This window comes from Nilaparvata lugens, chromosome 3, assembly GCF_014356525.2.
Source record: "Nilaparvata lugens isolate BPH chromosome 3, ASM1435652v1, whole genome shotgun sequence".
In the NCBI taxonomy this organism is placed as follows: Eukaryota; Metazoa; Arthropoda; class Insecta; order Hemiptera; family Delphacidae; genus Nilaparvata; species Nilaparvata lugens.
Window position 1 is genome coordinate 54,055,784 of NC_052506.1, and position 23,547 is coordinate 54,079,330.

At 34.9% G+C, this 23,547-nt stretch overlaps 1 protein-coding gene across 1 annotated transcript in view; it reads left to right on the forward strand.

The window, feature by feature from the left end:
- LOC111053672 (neuralized-like protein 4) overlaps positions 1-23,547 on the forward strand; it is a 91,903-nt gene that overhangs the window by 13,031 nt on the left and 55,325 nt on the right. Inside the window, 13 exon segments of the mRNA XM_039424030.1 lie at positions 733-1,052; positions 6,320-6,543; positions 8,880-8,925; positions 9,324-9,453; positions 10,228-10,327; positions 11,276-11,452; positions 11,842-11,932; positions 13,126-13,376; positions 14,130-14,323; positions 14,943-15,023; positions 16,974-17,182; positions 18,853-19,028; positions 20,979-21,241. Of these exon segments, the coding sequence (XP_039279964.1) occupies positions 733-1,052; positions 6,320-6,543; positions 8,880-8,925; positions 9,324-9,453; positions 10,228-10,327; positions 11,276-11,452; positions 11,842-11,932; positions 13,126-13,376; positions 14,130-14,323; positions 14,943-15,023; positions 16,974-17,182; positions 18,853-19,028; positions 20,979-21,241 (2,262 nt within the window).

Below are 23,547 nucleotides of genomic sequence, written 5' to 3' on the forward strand. Positions count from 1 at the left end.
TGTTTGTCAAGCTCCGTTCAATCCAATAGAATCTATAAGGATTAAGTTATTAACATTTTGTTAATAGCTTTGGTGTAAACGCAGCTTAAGACTAAATTTGCTGAACTTCTGTATCAAATTTGAACATTATCTTTCAATTGGCTGTTGAGAAGGCCTGGAAAACGCAGGAGAATCGCTCAAAAACTGCCGATGTTGGGCCGAACTTTGACCTTATTTCAAACCCTTCCATTTTTCATGCCCAAAACATTTTTATACCTCAGCTGAGCCTGTGTACCAAATTTGAACATTTTTGGCCAATTAGTTCTTGAAAAATCTGAGAAAAAGCAAATTTTGGGCGTATTTTTGGAAATTTTCCAAATCCGTGGTTAGTGCGCGTACATGCCAAATTTGAACGTGTTTGTTCCAGTAGATTTTTAGTTCTGTTGATTATGAATGAGTGAATTTTCGCTCTTATTTACTGTATATAGATAAGTTACTATTGGTATGATTTTTTTGCATTTGTTGTGAATAATTCCTTTTCACAATAAATAAATGTGATCCTTACAGCACACAGTTAACAGAATTTCCTTCTTATTAATGGAAGGCGTGTCTCAGTTTGAGACATTTTTTCATGATGAGAAATATACATTTTTTCATAATTTCCTCCATTAAGGAAAGCTGTGTCTCAGTTTGAGACATTTTTTCTTGATGATAAATATCTATTTTTTATAATTTCCTACATGTCTTTTCTAGGAGAGCTGCGATTAGACGAAGAAGATGAGGAAGAAGAAGAAAGTGGTGGTGGTGAGGGGTGTGAGGAGGGAGAGTTGCAGTCGACGGTTGCAGTGACCGACCTGGTGACCAGTCTGGACGTCGGTATGACTGTGGGGCGGGGGGTCGGGGACGGTGTGATGACGGTTGGTGGCGAGAGGTTGCGCTTCCACGCCCGCACCGGCACACTTGTCAAGCTGTCCTACAACGCACGAACTGCCGAACGACTCAGGCCATTGGATGAGTTCAACAACGGCGTCGTTATGACTCATCGGCCTCTTCAGGATAACCAGTTGTTCGAGGCAAGTTAAATTCAATGTGAATTATTCAAATATCACTCAATATAATCCGTAATACATCAACAGCAAATCTTTTTTCATAAAAAGGAGGTCAAACTTTGTCACAAAAACAATTAAGTTGCTGGAACGGAAATGTGCTGGACACATCGTGAGAATAGATGATGGCTGATTAATGAGGAAAGTTACTAATTGGGAATTTCATTTTCATTTTCAAATTCTCATTTTCATGTATTGAAATTGGAGACTAAAAATAAAGGCTTCATCTATTTTTATTCAATACTGAATAATCCGTAATAGGCTAGCTTCGCTGTTTGAAATAAGTTATTTATTAGATAAGGAGTTTGTATGTTCTATTCCATCCTTCAGTTTTTTCTGTTATAATGTTATAATTTATTTAAGCTGTCAAAATATAAGTAGCATAATTGACATTGATTATAACTATATCACTTACAATCAGTTGCTCGAGGCAAATCAATTGTTAGGCCTATTTGTAATTCTCATCTCGCTCACAGTAGCAGCTTGTTTAAAATTGTATCAATTATATTTGTTATACAGTTACGTGAAACTATTTTTTTTACATTCCGGATGATGTCCACATGCGATTTTTTGCTTGTGCGTGGTTAATTGAAAGTACAAGGGTGATTTGATGAGAATGATCAAACGTCCAACGTCCGGCGGGATTCGAACCCATGAGCAGGTAGCGCTAGCAGACTGAAGGGTGCAACGACTCTGTCGTCTTGGCTATCCTGGCCGGCACTATAATTATTAATAATGAGTCTGTGAATTATATCCTATCCATGGACATTTTCGGCTATAATTGAAAAACAATTTTAATTTCAAATATATCATCAAACACCTTTACAGAAAAACCAATACCGTAATTGTTTGAATTTCCCTATGCTTTTTATAGTGGAGTGAACGATTAGATAACCTTTACTTGGACTGTTAATGAACATTAGAAAGAAGTGAAGTTTTGGACTTAGTGTGGTTCTCATTTGTTGGCTTACCAATGAATAAATAAACATTACTTCTCTCACACCCTTTCCAATTGCAGGCTTTATAGGTTACTATATACTTACTGTACAGACCTTATGGGTCTATACAGACCCATTGATAGAAAGAGTACAGAATAAACTTGACAATGCTCTGTCTTCGGCCAGGACTTGGAGGTATGTGGCCAATGGACTGAAATTGAATGAAGATGAAACTGAGATACTGGGCCATATGAATAAAGTTGAGCATTTGCTTATACTTCTAAAATATGGAGCATTTGCTTCATTTTCTATGAATAAACGTGAGCAAAACGTTTTGCTCATGCTCAAAAAAAATGGTTGAGCATTTGCTCGAAAGTAAAAGCTTATACTCAAAATTGTATGAATAAACTAGAGAATTTGCTCAACTTTTGAAGCAAATGCTTCAAAAAAGGTGAGTCTAGTCTAGAGCAGCTTTTCACCTTTTGCTCATAGTAAAATGGCTCAACTAACTCGTATGAGATAGAGTAAACTATACCAGATACGATCACAACCAATAGTTGAGATTTATAAAACTCTTTTTATATTCAACCATGATATATATATCACCATTATTCCTACAAAAGAATAAATACAAAAGATAGCTATCTGATATAAAGATAGCCATCACAAAATAGGAAATAGACATTTAAGAAGATGAGAGTGTAGACGATTATAAGAAGGCTATTGATATTATAAGATTATGCTGAAGATTATCATAGAGATGACATTTTTTCACGCTATTTTTTCCTAAACTCAACTAACCTAAAACTCAATTCATAAATAGAAAGCAGAGCAGACGACGCAAACACAAGCGGTGTCTCCTACTTGCATATTTAGGGCTTACGTGAGCTATAAAAACAACGTAAGGCCACAAAGGCGAATCAGCTGATGAAAAATCTTTAAAATACGTTAGCAAATTTTCTCCAGAGTTCAGGAGCATAAGGTAAGAGTATAAGGTAAAGCTTATTCATATAAAAATGAGCAAATGCTAATGCTTCTACCTAATGCTCATGAGCAAAACCTTATGCTCCATGCTCATGCTCATGAGCATATGCTTTGGTTTTATTCATATGGCCCATTGTTTTTCTCCCTCAAAGACAAGCTGAGTAATGGTCTGATTAAACCGGTCAAACTTCTGGACTTCATATGGACTACAAGCTGAACTGGGACACACATATTGAGTACCTTTCAAAAAAATTATCTCGAATAATCTATTTATTAAGAAAAATGAGTAATTGCGTGAATTTAGATCTTTTAGATTCTATATATAAAAGCGAAATGGCACTCACTCACTGACTGACTCACTCACTCGCAGAACTAAAAATCTACCGGACCAAAAACGTTCAAATTTGGTAGGTATGTTCAGTTGGCCCTTTAGAAGCGCACTAAGAAATCTTTTGGTTTTTAAGGGTTTAAAGTTCTTTTAGCATGTATATTCTTCTTATTCCAATATCTTAAAATTATAATTGAAATGTCCATACCATAATGTTAACATGTTAACATAGAACTATAATCTAGAGAGAGTACCTCTTCGAAACAGTTGTTCTGGTAACTAAATTAAAAATTTAGTCAGGTTGGCATTAAGTTGAGTTGACTTTGTTGCTAGGTTGGCACCAAGTTGAAGATTTAAATGCATTTATCCAGGACCTCCTTAATACCAATTTATCCAATTAGCCAAAATTAGCGTTTTCTCAGCTTTTCTGCGTTTCCTCACCTTTTTCAATAATTGATGGAAATATATTTAAAAAAATTCAGTACACAGGTTTAGCTGAGGTGGAAGAATTTTGTTCGCAAAGATACGCCGATATAGTAACAGGTGTTTTTCGAGATCAAATTGACATAATACGTTCAAATTCGGTACAGAGGTTCCGCTGAGGTCTACATGCAGGCGAGCGAAGCGAGCCCGCTGATCTCATTTTTGGACGATCCAGTCGGGGGTCCAGGGGGCCGAGCCCCCTGGCTAGACGGATATGGCGAGCGAAGTGAGCCTGATGGCTAGTACACTCTCATTGACCTATTTTGGGCTCTTCCACTTACATTTGAGCTATGGTGTGCGTCTATGGGGTAATTCCGTTCATTCAATAACAGTGTTCCTATGGCAAAAAAGGCTCTTAGAGCTATCCTAGTACTAACACAGAGAGATTCGTGCAGGCCACATTTTCCTAATTTGGGTAAGCTTATACCAACCCTTCCATCTCCCTTCATTTATTCCAATTTAATTTACGTCAAGGAAAACTCAGAAAAATGTTCCATTCATTAGGACTTCCATGCATATAATACCAGGAAAAGTAGAAACATTGTAACACCACAAATAAGACTTACTAAAACTATGAGAAGCCATACTTACCAACAGTGTATATTGTATAATAAACTGCTTCAAACAACCAGGAATCTGCCTCCAAACAAATTTAGAAAAGTTATATACAGTTATCTGGAAAATAATGCCTTTTACTCACTTGAGGAATTTTTAAATACCCAACTTGAATGTTATATAAATATGCTTTATCATGTTGTGTGATTTTCCATCCAATTGTGTGTACTTTTAAAATGTATATATTATGACTTGCCTAATGCTATAATTGTAGCCTGTTATAATAAAACGAATCTTAAATATTGAATCTTGAATAATTGCAGTAGTTATAGAGTAAATGAGATGTGTATTTATTCCTAAGCTATCCTTGAGTATTATGGCAACAATTTATGTGCATTATTTGAATATTACTGACAATTGAGACAATAGAGATTGCCAGCGGAAGGCTACTGGTAAAGTAAATTACTAGTGACCCCCTGGGTTGAAGAACTTGCTCATGAACTATTGTATTGATCTCTAAAATCCCCATCTTGTAATTATACAGAGTTGGTGAGAATTATTATGAAAACGGCTAAATATTTCTTTCACAAGTATGATATGACAGTAAGTTCCATGGGGATCCTATTTCATTGAAAAAAAAACTACTTTATGTCGCTTCAAAACTTTTATCCGCCATCTTGGATAATTAATGGCGAAAACCGCACATCGATATCTCAAACCGTTTCAATGATCTCAACATTTAAAGATACCATCAAATAATACAATCATGAAATAAATGAGTACCTTGAATAATCAAGTGTGAACACTTAGGGTGGGTACAGGGTGGGTACACACCAGTTAGTCAAGACAAGACTAGTCACGGTTAGTCAGGGTGGGCACACACCAGTTAGTCAAGACAAGACTAGTCACAATTAGTCAGGGTGGGCACACACCAGTTAGTCAAGACAAGACTAGTCACGATTAGTCAGGGTGGGCACACACCAGTTAGTCAAGACAAGACTAGTCACGGTTAGTCAGGGTGGGCACACACCAGTTGGTCAAGACAAGACTAGTCACGGTTAGTCAGGGTGGGCACACACCAGTTAGTCAAGACAAGACTAGTCACAATTAGTCAGGGTGGGCACACACCAGTTAGTCAAGACAAGACTAGTAACGATTAGTCAGGGTGGGCGCACACCTCCAGTTAGTCAAGACAAGACTAGTCACGTTTAGTCACAATACTTCACATAGTTGCTTATGAAGCAACACACACCGATTAGTCATTGCAATTAGACATGTCTTCATAAGCAACTATGTGAAGTATTGTGACTAAACGTCTCTTTTCTTTTCTTGACTAACTGGTGTGTGCCTAGCCTTATTGTAAATTCCACTCACAAATTCATTCTACTCACTATTGTCATAGCAAATTTGTCAACGTCATAGCAACTGCTATCACATGTAGTATTATTAATTACGTGTATATTACAGACAGACACGTTAACGGAAGCGAGATAATATAGAACTTATAAATTAAAAATATGTTGTGTATTATTCAGCTGAAATCATGTGTCGGCGCATATCGGACAGTCTGTGTGATAACTCCGAAATAGCATAAGCTTTTTTAAATGATTGGAAAATTACATAAATAGCATGCAATTAATTCCAGCTGACTAAATATGATTAATCAACACATTTTTTTCTGATGCACTTTCAATGTTATTTTCATATCCTGAAAAAGGACGAAGAGGTGAGTCAATTTTGTTGTCCAACGAACTTGACCTGTAAAAAGGTACGAAGAATAAGTGTCCAAAATTTGAAGCTGATTGATTAAGTTATTGTAAAACATACAAACTAACGGACGGACAACGACTTTGACCTTGAGTGAGTCAAAATTGAGAACTCGCTAACGCTCGTTCAATTGAGAAAAATAGACCCATGGAAATTCAATATTAATTTTTGAATTTCAGATTCGAATTGATAGGTTGGTTGAGAAGTGGTCTGGTAGTATAGAAGTGGGCGTGACGGCGCACAACCCCTCATCACTTGAGTTTCCGGCAACTATGACCAACATGCGCAGCGGTACAACGATGATGTCGGGCTGCGGCATACTCACCAATGGCAAAGGCATACGCCGCGAGTATGGCGAATTCAATCTTGATGAATTGAGGGTCAGTTACACTCATTTTACCTTGTTTTAGCCTATTCATATTCAATCATAAATATTCATTTATTTGTCATACATACTATTTCGACAATTATTGTCATAAAGATTCATTGAAAATATTCGTCTCAGTGTTTAGTTTCTCTGTTGCCTTCTGAATTTTTCTATTCTAACGTAATCATCCATCAGATTTGTTGCACTAAAAAACTATAAAATGTATATAGAATATATAGAACTGGGGCACATAATTATGGAACACGGCATAGGAAAGAGTTGCGATATGATACACACAGGACCACTATTTATGAGAGAGGAGTAAAGAGTGCTGGGATTCGATTATACAATAAATTGCCAGCTACCATAAGAGAAAACACAGCACGTAAATTTAGAGTATTGATGAAGGAGCAACTCTTAAGCATTTGTGCATACTCAATTGATGAATTTGAATTACACTACGAGATGAGTTAAGTTGCTCAGTATTATTATGTATAGATTTTATGTATTTTGCGTTCAAAAATGTTTTAAATATGACTTGATTTGACTAAATTATCGACATATCCAAATACCCCTTCCGTGGGTGGTAAATTGAACGAATAGTAATAATAATCATAATCTTTATCATCATTCAAGTCCTGTGGCATCTCATGAATGATGACACCCAATTTAGTGAGGCACGGTTGCACAAAAGCAACCTGGCAATCATTCAATCATAATTAAATTCCATGAAAAGGTTTTTGAGAAAGCTTCTCTGATTGGTTCTCGTGGAATTTAATCAGGATTAAAAATCAACAGACTTTTGTGCAATTGGGTGTTAATTTTACTAGTATTTTTTCAGTTGTCAACCAAGTGAAATAAAGCATTAATAAATAGATTTTAGAAAGTTCTATAAAAAGTCTATAAACTTTAGAGAAAATTCTGTCAATCTCCCACTACCTATTAACTTACTAAAACTACTTTTTCTTGATAGTCATGGCAAGCAGACTTCTGTTCAGAAAGCCCTCAAGTTAATCATTTTGTCAAGTTACTCTCTACTTGTGAATTCTATGAAACTATTGATTCTGAAATCTGAATGCTTGTTCTATAAATCATGTTTATTCAATATACGCTTGTGATACGATCTGATTTATCAACAAATTTTATACTATAGTCTATCTTTCATGTTATAATTTTGCATCCTTTTCATTAATCAATTAACTGTTTGGCATACATTATTTCACTGATAATTGATGATGATACTCGATAATAATTAATTATGAGTAAAGAAAGTAAGGATTAATTATAGCGGCAAAAAGTTTCATTTTGTTCTCTCATTTATGATTTGTTTTCATTGATTACTCTTATTCATTTTTAGTATATTTCTAGCTGGTTTAACAAGTGACTACATTCATAACGCTGTACACTTGAATCTTTCATGTATTATTTATTTATTTATTTATTTATTCACATTGTGTACAAATACTTGACATGAGGAAAGGCATTATCTGCCACATCTTTCCTTATTCCACTACTGCTATCACTACTGTATTTTTGATTTAGCCTCATTTTAAAGGTTCCATGAGATTCATTGGAATACAGTATTGCTTTTTTGTTTCTTAATTAAATTTCTGTTTTTTTTTTTTAGTGTAGGATTGTAGGTATTGGCTTATTGAATGTATCCATAATAATATATCTTTTGTTTTTCAACCATTAGTTTTGGCTTCTGAATATCTATGAAACTTTCTGTCGCATCATAGTTCTACTGTCATAATTTAGAATTTTATGTCTCCAATGTCACTTAATTTTTGATGCCTACGGTTTATCATGATTTCAGGAAATTAAACTTACTATGAAAGATCTCATCTTTTAAAAGTAATAACAATTCTTAAAAATATATTATTTTTGGACAAAATTTGAACTTGAACTTTCAACAGTAAAAACATAACCAATTTTTTCTGACATGTCATTCATTATCAAAATTTGAGAATAGAATAGTTTTGGGCCATGCCTGTTGTTCTTTCCTAATCATACGTATATGATTTGTTATTATATTTCCGCAAATAAATAAATTCTACTTTGTATCAATGAGATTTTCATATCCGTACATTTTGATGTAGCGAGAACTAGATTCTATGGCGGTATCATTGGAACTCGGATTGTTTTCAATAGCCTATATTAGAATGATTTTGTTTAATTATTAGTAGCAGTTGTACTAAAAAGTTTACCTATAAGTTAAGTTGGTACCTCGTAGAAATGAAAATTGTAATAGGCCTATGCTATAAATCAATTTCAATTTAAAAAATATTATCACCAAAACTCTATTTGATCGTTAAATTATGATAAATAGGTATTTTCCAGTACAGTTGTTGAACATGGGTAGTAGTCGTCAGTAATAACCTTAACAAGCATGCTCGGAACGTCCCATATCGAATATTTGTATGAAATATGTAGTTTATCATACATGTAGGATTTTTTCCAAGTAAACAAATAAAGATCTAGCAAGTTATTTATAAAAAAATTGTTTTTTAATTTCAATTATGTAATTGTAGGCTATTTTTTGGAAATCATACTGAGAAATTTAGTTGGTGATTTTTTAATTTTCTTGTAAATTATTGACACCCTGGGAAAATTAATTCTACTAGCAGATATGCATTAGTGAAAAGCTAGTTTTTGTCTTAATTTTCTTCATAGATAGAAAATTTTATTGAACGAATTTTAAAACGTCAAATCGTTCCAATCTTTATAAAAAATTGTAGAATACATTGAATATTATAAGATATTATGAATAACTACTGTATTCAAACCAACTTATATTGTAATTTACGCAAATGAAGAATCTCATTGTAATTTAGTCATTTGTACTACAGGTTACTATTGTGGACCGGGATGAAAGAGAAGAACAGAATCTGATTACAAGGCGAAATACTGCCTTGAGAGACCAGCATATTTCTCAATCGCTCAATGGTAATTTCAGTATTAGTTTTGTTCCTGTGATTCAACAATAATTGTGAGTTTTTCACTAGCAACTCAGTGAGAAGAGCTTACTTTTAACGGTGAAGTGGACATGTATTTAAACTTTGATTTCTGAATGTACTGTAAATCCTTCCTTTTTAGTGTTTCAATTATCAAGTTTTTTGGAACTCCTACAGCATTGCTGAATAATGTTATGTTGCATGGAAGCATGTTCCCTTAAAACTTGAATTGTAAGTATTATTCTCTAGTACATACATAACTATAATTCTAATACGCATCTATAAATAGATAACAGTACTTTACTCAGTATTTAGAGTTAGATGGTTGGGGTCATGAAATGTATGTGCCTTGTACGAGTACAGTATTAGCCATAAATACAAGTATCTGAATGATGTCACCTATATCAACCGAGGTTTCAAACTCATATTTGCAAATCTATTAAAATTCTACTGTGAAAAAGATAATTGAATATGAAATCACGTCAGAAACATCGAACACTTTGTCCAAATATGCGCATGCCCGCTAGCGTATTCATCTTTGTGCCGTTGTACTTCGTACTTCTAAACTCATTTGAAGCTAATAATCAAACTGTTCAACTCAACCTGTCTACCACTTAATTATTATGAATAATAGTTTTTGAATTCGTGTTCAACATTGTGATAACTGTATGACATCATGTTAATCAAATGATCCATTTCAAAGTTTTTTTATTTTTTATTTTATGTAATGCTTTCATTTTATAACTTGAAATAAAATTTGTTTCAGATATGCCAGAGGAAGACTCTGTTGACCGACTGATGTTCCATTCTACGTGTGGCACTCATGCAGCTGTGATAAATAATTGTAGAACCGCACATAGGCCCAAGTAAATTACTTTTTCTATTTATGACAACTATAATCAACTTTCAAACAACATTTCAAAACTGTGTTTCCTAGACTCTCTAGGCGAATACAAATTTCCAACAACATAATTTTTGTATATCTGTATTCAAAGTTACTAGGCTACACCTAGTATTTTGAGCAGAAATAGTTGTTTGAATAACACTGGTGATTCTACTCATCGAATAATACAACGTTATTGAAGATTCAGTTACTTGGTTGGTAATTATATACGGTAGAGTAAAATGAATTTCAAGATTCCATACAATGTATTATTTCAGCTCACACCTTTAAATTGTGATTCATGTCATCATTAGGTATTATAAACCACTCATTAATGAAGAACCTTAATAGATTACTGGAACGCTAAAAATGCTTTAAGGGTATTTTTTCTATGAATTTGATTCATCTTCTTACAATAATATAGCATTCACGCTTCTTTGATAGTCAGAAACAGAAACTAGTTTCTCAAAATAATAAATTAGTGGTTGTTACATATCCAGGTAGTTTTATTCAATAGAGATGTATATTTACCACATCACTTTCGCTGCATTGCAGTAAATATTCTAACTTCTTCAAGACAGGGCAGCTTCAACTCCCAAAACTCTTTTGTCATTTTTTGTGTTGTTGAGAAGTTGATATTGTGGTAATTATTTATATTGAATGAAAAAGACTAAGAAATTGTCAAAAAACCACTGATTTATTGATAATTAGAAAGACCGGTTTCGGTTATTACACCATTGTCAATCTCTGATAAACTCAAGAGAGTTATCTGTTTATCAGACATTGACAATGGTGTAATAACGGAAACCGGTCTTTCTAATTATCAATAAATCAGTGGTTTTTTGGCAATTTCTTAGTCTTTTTCATTCAATCTTTTGTCATTCTTTTAATGGTTTTATTTGAGTAAATGATTTATTTGTGTATTTTTCAGTGCTATGGATGACTTCAATAACGGAGTAGTTCTGACACATAGACCGTTGAAGACGGATGAATTGTTCGAAATAAGACTAGACAAAATGGTGACAAAGTGGGCCGGCTCCATTGAAATAGGCGTCACCACGCACTCTCCGACTGAACTCGAGTTTCCCTCAACCATGACCAATGTCAGGTAATATTACAATATACTTATAGAAAACATAGAAAATTATATTTAAGACATTGAAATAATGCAGCTTTATCAATTCATTTTAAGGATTAAATAATAATGGCTGGAAGTATTTTAAAAATGAAAATTAGATCATAAAAAGTGATATTGTAACATTATACTCACTTTTGTTAAATTAGATAATATGCTGATGTATTTTCTGTGTGATGGATTTCGAATAAATTTGATTTGATTAAATATATTTTTATAAAATTTGAATTTATATCCTTAAATATAGAATTAATTCGTGGTTCAATTACAGTTTGATAAGTTAAGTATCTCACTTTCCAAGTTGAAGTGTCGATTTAAGTTTATCAATAACTTGAAAGAGTCTAAAATTCATTTTTTTTTAGATCTGGCACCTGGATGATGACTGGAAATGGCGTCATGCACAATGGAACTACTATTATTGATGAATATGGACAAAATTTGGATAGACTACAGGTGAAGAATAATTCCACCCTTTATAGTTATAAGCAAAGTAGACGGACCACAAAGTTCCTGGTCAATAGGAAATACCTGATTCAGCAGAAAGAATGTCACGATACGTTGGCAATAGCTATGATGAGCTGCATTCCACCTGTGGTTTGGTGTTAACAACTCACAGTCATTTACTCTTGGAATTTCAAATCTGTGCAAAAATACTAGATTATTTCTTCAAGTTGTCGGCCAGGAGCCTTCTAGTCTACTACCAGTAGTCTATTATTTCTAGTTCTTCTATATTAAGTATAGTACATGTTTCTAATGTTGCTGAGTATGATGCCTACAATGTGAACACGGTTCATGTTTGGTTTAACGTGGGATTATCTGTTATTATGTAGAATAGAGAGAATGGCGCTTATTGACTTTGTAAGATTTGATGCGGCTCCGACTGTAAGGATAACCGCTTTCCAAAATTGGGCTTATACAATTTGCTTCAACATCATCATTGATGGAATATGCTGTATTCCAGAAAAATAGCTTTGTAAAGTAAAAGAAACGTAATTTCAATTATTATTTATTCTTTCATTCGGCTATGCAAATGTATTGAACACGATAGAATAGAATATCTTATTGCTGTTCAACACATTTCACATAATTTTCGAGGAAAATTGATACTGAATTCTTGATCGTTAAGAGCACAGAGGAAATATAGCATAAAAAGATATACCATGGTCGTTTATGTTTCAAATCTCAAGCCGAGTTTTGTCAACTCAGGCCGATTACAGTCGACTACTGTCTATTATTACTGGTTTGGCCGGGTTAGAGTATAAAAGCAGCACAGTATGAGAGACTAGTAGCGTCACATTGCTTCACGAAAATTAACTATTAGGACTATCAGCTTGAGTTTACTGTGAGATTTGGTACGTAAACGCCCTATACCATGGGATACCTTCTTATGATAAATCTTTTCTCTATGATTATATATGCAATAGACATAGTCAAGATATAGAGTGCTTTATTGTATCAAATTCTAATCTATTTCACACATACATGCTTAGTTTTGCAAAAATAAAAATCGTTTCAATACCGTATTGTATTAATACTTGAGTGTCGCATTCTTTAGTAATTGGCTGTATCATTCAATACATATTCTCATTTTGTCAATCAATGTCTATTAGATAGTTAAAATTGTATTGTATGGTTGTTTTGTTCAGGTGGGTGATAGGGTGGGCGTGATTCTGCGCGAGAACGGCTCGCTGCACTTCCTGGTGAACGGCGTGGACCAGGGCGAGGCGGCCACCAACATCCACCCGCGCGTGTACGGGGTCATCGACCTGTACGGCCAGGCCGCTCAGGCCACCATCCTCGACTACAACTGCCTCTGCTGCTACAGCCCTTCCACTGACGCAGCCACCCTCCATCACGACGCTGCCATGCACGCCTCGCAGCGCTCCCACTCGCACAGGTGAACGTTCAACACCAATAAGAACTCAATTGAAACTCTATGCAGAAACGTAATGTCAACCGAACTACAGCATAACAGTAAGCCTCATGAATGCACAATTTCTGAAATCATACATATTATTCGTTAAAAAGGAATAATATAAATAATATTTATTTACTTTAAGGTGAATCCCTCATTTTTTTCGTTAGAAGTTAGAATGTTTCTCTCTTTAAAAAAGGTTGAATCTTCTTTTCTCAGTAAATGTAAATATAAAAACTGGAAATACTGGATTAATTGATTGGTGTATTCAATTATTAAGATTAGAGAGAGAAATGAATAGCACACTCAACTGAATCATATACAACTAAAATTTGAAAAGGAATATTTTAATGGTGTTTATTCACTTTCATACGATTAGAGGAGAAAATGAATTACACAGTAAATTGAATCGCATACTACTAATTTTGTTCTCCACTCGTGATTCTCAGTGTAAAAGATGGTGAATATATCAATAGAATAAGCTTCAAAAACAATAAAACCGTATTGGAGTAGTGAAAATAAATACAATATACAAAAATAAAATGGCCAAAAGCTGAAACTAGTTATTTGAGATGTTTTGAATAAAAGGGTATTTTATGTTTTCAATATTATACAAAAATTATTCAATTTGAGATTTACAATCATCTCCTAAAAGATTGCAATGGAATCCGAAATACTTCCATATTAGCTAACACTCAGTCACTTACATTAATTCCATCAATTTAAATTTTTCAGTGACCTTCACTTCCATCACATCCACGGCCGGAACGCCCGGGTCTCGAATAACGGACGCACCGCTTCCCGCCCCCGCGCCCTGGGCGAGTTCAGTGACGCAATCGTCATGAGCAATCGACCTCTCAAGGACGATGAGATGTTCGCTGTTGTCATCGAGAAAATCGTCGACCGGTGGTCTGGTTCTATAGAAGCAGGTAAACTAGTCTACTACTATTCATTTATCAATTTTATTTATTCATTTATGTACTTGTTGGAAAAGAAAGAAGCTAGTTGTAATTATTTTCGTTACAAAAAATACAAAATTATACAGAATTCTTGATCGATAAGATCATAGAGAAAATAGAGTGTAAGATATTTCATGGTAGGCTATATTTTGTTCCAAATTTCAAGCCGAATTTGGTCGGATGAGGGTGTAAGAACCGCACAGTATGAGAGACTACCAGCGTGAATAGCTTCACGATAAAGAACTATTTGGACTATCAGCTTGAGTTAACAGTGAAATTTGCAACATAAACACCCTATACCATGGGATATCTTCTTACGCTATAGTTTCTCTATGATATCTAAGGCAATGAAGAGAAGTAAAAATCATGTTATAATTAACATGGTTTATAAGAAAACTTGACTATTCACTAATCTCAAGTAAGCATATTTCTTTTGAGATTGAGATTAGGAACCATAAAATTCATAGCCATTTTCCAGTATCCAGTCTCTAGATATCTATTCACTCACCTATCTATTTTTCCAGATTCAACATCAGTTTATTTGATCTTTTATGAAAATAGTTTACTGAATAATAGTTTCGTATTATAGGCGTTACTGCTATCCGTCCTGATGAACTAGAGCTGCCTGGTACTATGACCGACTTGGATCATGACACGTGGATGCTTTCAGGTAATATAGCTAACGGAATTGGACATTTTCACTCCTATTCTATTATTTGATTTCACAGTAATGGCTTTGGACTTGCTAATCTATATCAGACCTCAAATTTTTAGTTATCTTCACAAAAATCTTTATTTATATTCTACATCGTAGACTGAGGACCGGTTGCACAAAAGCCGATAAAAAGCAAAAGTTTAATTTTAACCGTAATTTAATCTACGTGTATAATAATATAAAGGAAAGAATTGACTTATACATGTACGGCATGCGAAATACATAATGACGCATGCGTCTGAACTACTGGTGTTCAATTCCTCAAGTTTCTAGTTATTCATACTTTCCTCGAGAGGTAACTATAACATTATAAATACGTCACCTATACATAATTATAGGTACGGGATACGAAATACACGATTTACGCATCATCACTCTTATGAACTAATGAACTAATCATCTTAATTCTGAATTTGCGAGGATGGTTAAAGGCCTATTTTCATTTCTTATTGATTAATCAATCCCAATCCGGCCAATCCAATAATTTAAACACGTTCTTCAAATTTGTGATTCAAAGTTGACGCGACGATAAAATATTTGGATAAATAACCAAACACAGCTTTATTCATGTTACTCCGTGGCCGAACTTGGCCGTATCATGTGTAATTCATCAATGACAGCTTGCGGGTTCCAGATCAATTACTCATTATTATTATTTTTTTTTTTTGCTGAAAATGTTCAACTCTGATGAAGATTTGCATAATTTTAACAAAATAATAATTATACTATTTTTTATGTTCCCTGGATGTAAGGTGATTGCATTTTACAATACGAAATTTTCCCCGATGCAAAGCACGGGTTACCTGCCAGTCGTTATTGAAATTCTACCGGCTTTTGTGCAACCGGACCTAATTGTGCTGAAGTATCCAACTATGCATTGCTTTTATTCTATTTTGAATACAGCTATTTGTCTATTTATACTAAACTCAGTTTTTGTTGCAACTATCCAATTGAACAGTTAACTGTTACAAGTTATCTTACACCTCCTAAAAATTTGTATTATTTACTAGCTTACCCGGCGAACTTCGTACCGCCAAAAAGTCAATGTATCTCATGTCACACTTGACTTTATTTGGTGAATCATGAAATTTATCTGAAAATCAATATTTTCATTTACATCTCAATACGGACTTCCTATGTGCTTAAAACTACCGTTTTAATAACAGTGAACAATTTAACACAGAGTGACGTGTTTATTACAGCTGTTAAGTTCATATGCTAAATCATATTATCACAACATGATCTTGAAACATGATGATCTTCTCGTTCTACGTTAGCCGCTCGGCCGACAATTTCGAAAACATAGGTTTGTAAAATGGATCAATATATAATTATTATTAGCCCCCCCTATTAAAATTTCTGGTCAGAAACCATCCCCATTATTCACACAACATATTCCCAAAGTTTCATGCCGTTCTGTCAAGTAGTTTTCGAGTCTATAGGAAACAAACAAACTAACACACAAAGAGATTTTTATATATAGAGATTAGCGTGAAATTTATCGTGTGAATCACATACACATTTTATTCATTAGGTGAATTACTAAAAAAGGAATCAAGTTCTAGAGAAGTTTTGACTTTTGATTTTATAAAAGTTACTTATAAGATAGGGAAATTTGTAAAAAAAAACTTTAAAAGTGAATCCACTTGCCTACTCATATTGTAATTTAATTTTATTGTGGAATGATTCTACAGCGTATCTGATAAATTTGTTCAATTTATTGAGTTTGAAATATTTTCCTAAGTCCTCCCTGTTACAATTTCATTTTGGATTAAGATTGTCACAAAACCTTGGTGAAACTCGCCATGTCATCCACAAATAAATTTACTACGTAGTCAATATGTTTTCACTTGATTAATCTGTTTCTTATCTTTCGAAATGACGAAAATATTATTCTGCTTACAGGATCAGCAGTGATGAAAGATGGAATAACGTTGAAGCACAACTATGCTTTGGATCTGGACACGGTGACCACTGGCTCTGTGATAGGCATGAAAAGGCACCTGGACGGCTCTCTCCACTACTACCTGGATGGTGTTGACCAGGGTGAAGCCTGCTCTGATCTGCCTGCCAACATTTATCCGGTTATCGATCTCTATGGACAGTGTGCTCAGGTGACGTAAAACAATCGCTGGAATTAAATAAATACAAAGTATGTTGTATTTTATACTTGAATAGTTTTATTCAAGCTAATGAATCAACACAAAAGCTTAGTTTCAGTGCTTTTTTTGTTACAAGTTGCGGATTTCAGAGTATTATTATTGTATTATCAATTCATGAGCAAGTTCTTAACCCAGGGGGTCACTAGTTACAAACATGTTAAATTAACATATCTACTAACAAACTGTGTTCAATCTATAACAATCTTAAGGAAGTTATAGATTGATAGATGGAATAACTCAATATTTCTTTCTGAGCCAATTTCAAACAATTGTTATATATATCATTATTTATACGTTCAACAGTTTTTATTTAAGCTAATATTTGAATGTGATAAATAACAATTATAAATATGGCTAGGTAGTCTATACTTAGTTCCATTATGTGCTAAGTTTAATAAATAAAAATAGTGTCTACTATTGTTGTATTTTATTTATTTTTCTTTGAAATAAAAATTTTATTTTTTGAAAGGTTCTGGGAAGTGTTCTATCTAGTGTTGAAAATCAACAGATTTACTCCAGGCGGCGTACAGGATGCGGCATCATAATTCCCTTTTCTGAAATGCTTATTATTCAGTTAGTTGACGACATAGCGGAAGCGGAGTGTTAGTAGTCACATTCGACAGGCATGCTTTGTTGTTGCACATATCAGTCACCACTATGCGTTGTAACAGAGAGGAGCTTGCGCTCGCCGTTGAGGCTTACTTTTCGAATGGCTGTTCAGTGGGTTCAGTGGTTGCAGCATAGCTAGCCTTTTGGAATCGGTTTAATTTAGCCCCATTGGCCCGTATTCCAGACCGTAAATCAATTGTTTTGTGAGGTACTTGGTTTATAAAAATAGGTAGATCTAAAAAAAAAAAAAAAACGAAAAACGCAGATCTAAAGTTCCACGGCCCATTAGATTACACAAAAACATCGAGGCAGTGAGAGATTAAATTTTGCCATCTCCAAGGCGTTCAGCACGCAAACATGGGTCAGCCCTTGGAGTTTCTGATCGTTCTGTGAGGAGAATTCTTCACGAGACCTTCATTTCCATCCATACAGAACGGATATAACTTACTAAATGGCTGTTTCGAAGGAGTACTTCCCAGAATGGCTCATCTTAATTAGAGGCGATTTGCAATGGCTGGCTTGATCTCCTGATTGTAATTTTTTCTATGGTTTTTTTTGGAATATCGTGTCTGTATGAACCGTCCGAAGACCTACCAAGATTTAAAGAACATCATACAGGTGGAAATCGCCAAAATTGCACATGCAATGCTTGATAGTGTGATATCAAATACTATAAATAGATATACAGAGTGGGAAACGTCACGTTATATCATACTATTCTAAACTACATGAAACAAAATTTTAAATACATACTTACATTTTGAAAAAAACTGTCTCTTACAAGGCATGAATCTTTTTGTTTTTGAAAAAGGAAGTTATGATGCCGCACTCTGTACAACTTGTGAAGGAATATATAATTCATATATGTAATATTATCAAACTTTAATATGAAATGAATTGGTTACATTTCAAAGTATAGACCGATTATTGGCCGGCCTTGTTTGTGATTGGGGAAATGTTGCATAGGTTGGTATCTTGCGTAAAAATTGAATAGTATGTGGTTTGATTGGCAGGTTTCAATAGTGAGTCCAACGGAACGGCCGTTGGATCCGGAAAGCAACGACAACAGCTGTTCGCACGGCCTCGCATTGGGCGTGGCTCAGAGGAGCAGTGAGGAGGCGGTACCTCCCCTCGCCCTCCTCACCACCTCACAGCAGCAGCCGCCGTCTGCCACCTACATCCTTCACAGGTATCCAATCCAACTCAAAATGCTATCTTCAAGTGATTATAATAGTTTTTAATTGATTTGGTTTGATAAAGCTTTTTGTTGGGGACCTCACGGGATGATCCCAATTTGCGGAAATATATCATTTAAGCCGTCAATGGGCCTCACAGCTGTTGGAATTATCGTAGTACTGTAACAGGAAGAATGAAAGTAGTGTCATTATTAAACATGTCGAGTAGTAAGTATATAATTAAAGTTGTCAATGGGCCTTACAACTGTTGAAATTGTTGTAGTACAGTAACAGGAAGTATGAGAGTATATTTAAGTATTTAGTAAGGGTTCCATATAAATGAGCGTCTAATGGATTGATAACTGGCTGAGTTCGACGCTAGTATGTTATTGACAACCTAGTATTAGGAACCGTATTGATTGTTTGTCTGTTATAACCGTCGAACTCAGCCAAGTTTTATTCTGAAAATCGTTCAGAAATGCGGCCTTTTCCACCTTAACATTTCCGCCCGGCTCCATTATTTTCAAATAATAACAGCGGCTTACTTGATGTGTCTTTTTAGAGGTTAAAATATTGCAGCGCAATGAAGTAATTTTATTCTTTTTTCTATAATAAATTGACTAGTGGAAAATTGACAATAGATAGTTGGTTGCATTTATTCTGTTACGTTTTGTATGTTAATTGAAATCCATACGCATCACTCTTCTGCAAGAACGATAAAACATCCATCTACATTGAGATTCACTTCAAACTGTCAGTATTTTTTATAATATTAATTTTTTGTCATAGTCATTCAATCTCAGCTGTTTTCAATGCATGAAATCAATCCGGTTATCAGCTGTTTGCAGAACAAATAATAAACATATGATTCTCATTACAGCATACTCTACTGTAATGAAATCATATGTTTTCTCTACAGTCGAGTATGTTTCCAAGTTCCGAAATAGGAACAGCAAAACTGCTCCAAAAGCGCCTTCAGCGTCCACAAAGTTTTGTCAGCTTCCACAAAATTCCTGGTTCGGAATTCAAATCAAATTGTTTTTCAAATCAAATCAAATTTATTCATCAAAAACAATTACATTACAAATTAGAATACGATAACAATTAATACAATTAAAACAATGAAGTTTTATGCATTGAATAATTTCTTAATAGGCAAAGATAATTCAATGAATAAATATACACCCCACTATAAAAGATATGTGTTGGGGTATAAGTTATTAGTTGCTTGTTGCATAAACTAGGCTATGTTCATAGAATGCATGTAGTAACTTCAGCACAAGCAAGTTATGTTTTCTATTTCTCAATTATTCTTCTTTAGATTATTATAACACAAAATAGTGTACGTTACTTGGACGTGAATGTCTTTTGCAGTGCTCAAATGAAATTCTCGCCTGCAAAAGTGCCCTTCCCGTCCTTGTGACGTAAGATATTATTTCCCATTCATCTAATTTTGGCAGTATGAAGTGAACCTCACTATATACCATTCAGAATTCATTATAATACTGTATTAATAATACTAACAACAACAACAACAACAACAACACAATTGCTCTCAGTCAACCATTACAGATAGTGTGAAGTGAATCTCACTTTGGATCACTGTTTGAAGATTCTTCATATTGGATAACATTGTCTTCTTCTCCACCTCTTCCTTCTCCTCCGCCTTACCTCCCCCTCCTCCTGTTTCCATTTTCAACCTCTCTTTTTCCTTCTTCTTCTTCTCCTCCTCCTCCTCTCCTCCTCCTCCTCCTCCTCTCCTCCTCCTCCTCCTCCTCCTCCTCCTCCTCCTCCTCCTCCTCCTCTCCTCCTCCTCCTCCTCCTCCTCCTCCTCTCCTCCTCCTCCTCCTCTCCTCCTCCTCCTACTCCTCCTCCTCCTCCTCCTCCTCCTCCTCCTCCTTCAATCAATCAATCAATCATTATCGTGTGGCAAGTGGCATAATGGGAGTTTGTTGTGCTGGCAGACTGAGCCCGTGGTGCGGCAAGAATGTGCACCTGTTGCCGGGCAACGTGGTGGCCTGGCGCACAGGTGTGACGCCTTGCAACGGCCTGGTGCAGAGTGCCACGGTGCTGGTGGCCGGTGAGCTGTTCGAGGTGGCCGTGGAGCGGTGGGCCTCGCACTGGGCTGGTTCGCTCGCTGTCGGCGTCACGCTCAGCACTCCCGCCGACAACAACCCGCTGCCCAACACCATTGCTCGATTCAACATCGACACCTGGTATGTGCAGGGTAAGTACAATCACATCCATTAATACAAAATTATACAGAATTTCAATAGGGCTACTCAAATTGTTCGATTAATGTAGAAATAACTACATAGTAACATATTTCAAACTTTGCTATACGATCTCTTATACAGGGTGGGTGAAAAGTCCGAGAACGGCTTGATATCTCATACACAAAGATAATTTGACGGTGGGTGTGATTGGGGATCCTACTCAAATTGAAAAACTACTTTTTAATGACTTTAAAAATCTGGTCCGCCATATTGAATGCAACTTCATTTTTTTAAATAGGTAGGTAGTCGTGCGATACATGATTTCGATAGGGAATTTGAAGAAAAAATGAATGATGGAAACCGCATATCGATTCAAACCGTTTCGGAAGTATTCACATTATCAATCAATACTATATTCTAAGCAGAAAGGAGAGAAAAAAGTCTGAGAACGGCTTAGTATCTCATAAAAAGAAGTGATTCCAAGGTGGGTGAGATTAGTGATGCTACTCGAATTGAAAATACTACTTTCCTATGACTTGAAAAATCTGGTCCGCCATCTTTGGATTCGCCATTTTGAATGCAACTTCATTTTTTAAAATAGGAAGGTGGTCATGTGATACATGATTTTAAAATAGGAAGGTGGTCATGTGATACATGATTTTGATACGGAATTTCAAGGAAAAATGAATGGCGAAAACCGCACATCGATATCGCAAACCGTTCAGAAGATATTCACATTATCAATCAGTACCAGAATCAGAAATGAAATACATGAGTGGTGTTTCCTTTCTATAGTCAAAGGTACTATGTACTTATTTCTATATTGATTGGATAATAATATTATTTATGTCGGAAAACATGAAGAGTGAATATTTTTTGTGGAAGTAGAGATACAGTTTTACTATAAAAATAATTAATTGGAAAAACATATTCTATAGTACAACATAATGTCGTGTAATTATAAGACCAGTTTAAGGTTGAAAAGAATGTGTAGTTACTCAATGACATAGAGAAAAGATAGATTCAGAAGATGGTATAGGTATTCTATGTTCCAAATTTCAAGCCGGTTCTTTGTTAACTCATGCCGATTACTGTCAATTATTGACCGAGCGAAGTGAGGTCTAAGATTCAAGTCGACGGTTTGGCATATCTCTTAATGTTTAAAAGTTTAAATTTTTAAATGTTTATATGTTGCGCATTTACGGCGAAACGCGGTAATAGATTTTTATGAAATTTGGCAGGTATGTTCCTTTTTTAATTGCGCGTCGACGTATATACAGGGTTTTTGGAAATTTTGCATTTCAAGGATAATATAAAAGAAAAAAGGAGCCTCCTTCATACGCCAATACTAGAGTAAAAATCAGACTATAGAATTATTCATCATAAATCAGCTGACAAGTGATTACACATAAATATGTGTGGAGAAGCCAGTCTATTGCTGTATTTCCATAATGTCTATAGTTTCAATCAGGTACTTGTGGATGAGAATACTGCGTGAGGTCTACTGTTCACAGAACTACTACTTACTGTTTGGCCGGGTGAGAGTGTAAGAACAGCACAGTATGAGAGACTACCAGCGTCACATAGCTTCACGAAAAAGAACTACTAGGACTATTGGCTTGAGCTATCAGTGAAACTTGGAACATAAAAGCCCTTCACCATGGGATATATTATTTTAGTATATATTTTCTCTATGTCAATAGTCACTCCAAATCGCATTTGGGAGTCAATGTACACTAAAATAGCTTGGTTTTTGAATCAATGTTGAAACCCAGTTATCTATTCGTGCTGATTTGATTAGATTATCACATACGCGTAAACTTATACTCAGTAATATCATCCAACGCTATACGAATTCTAAGTTAGGTTTGTGTTTATACAACTATTCACTGCTCTATTCGAGGTCAACTCATTCTCGAATCATAATGATTTGTAATTTTCCAGTGGCATTTTTTTTGTTTCTGTTGAAAAAAACATTTTAAAGTTGTTTCGACTGATCTAAACATTATAGCGTTAGTGTGCTCTTTCAGGTCAAGTGTACTTGGAATCCAGTTAGAATAGAATATTCTTGATTGATGATTTTATTTAGGTTTTGTCAAGATCCATTTATGTATTTTAAATTGTATTCTAATGTATACTATAATAAAGAACTGGCTTATACACGTACGGGATAGGAAAGTTATGTTTGACGCATCATCACGTCTGAACTATTGGACTGATTAACTTAAAATTTTGCATATACGCTAATTAACCGAGGATGGTTATAGGCCTATTTTCAATTCTTCAAGATTTCATTACGTCAAGTTTCAGTTTGTCA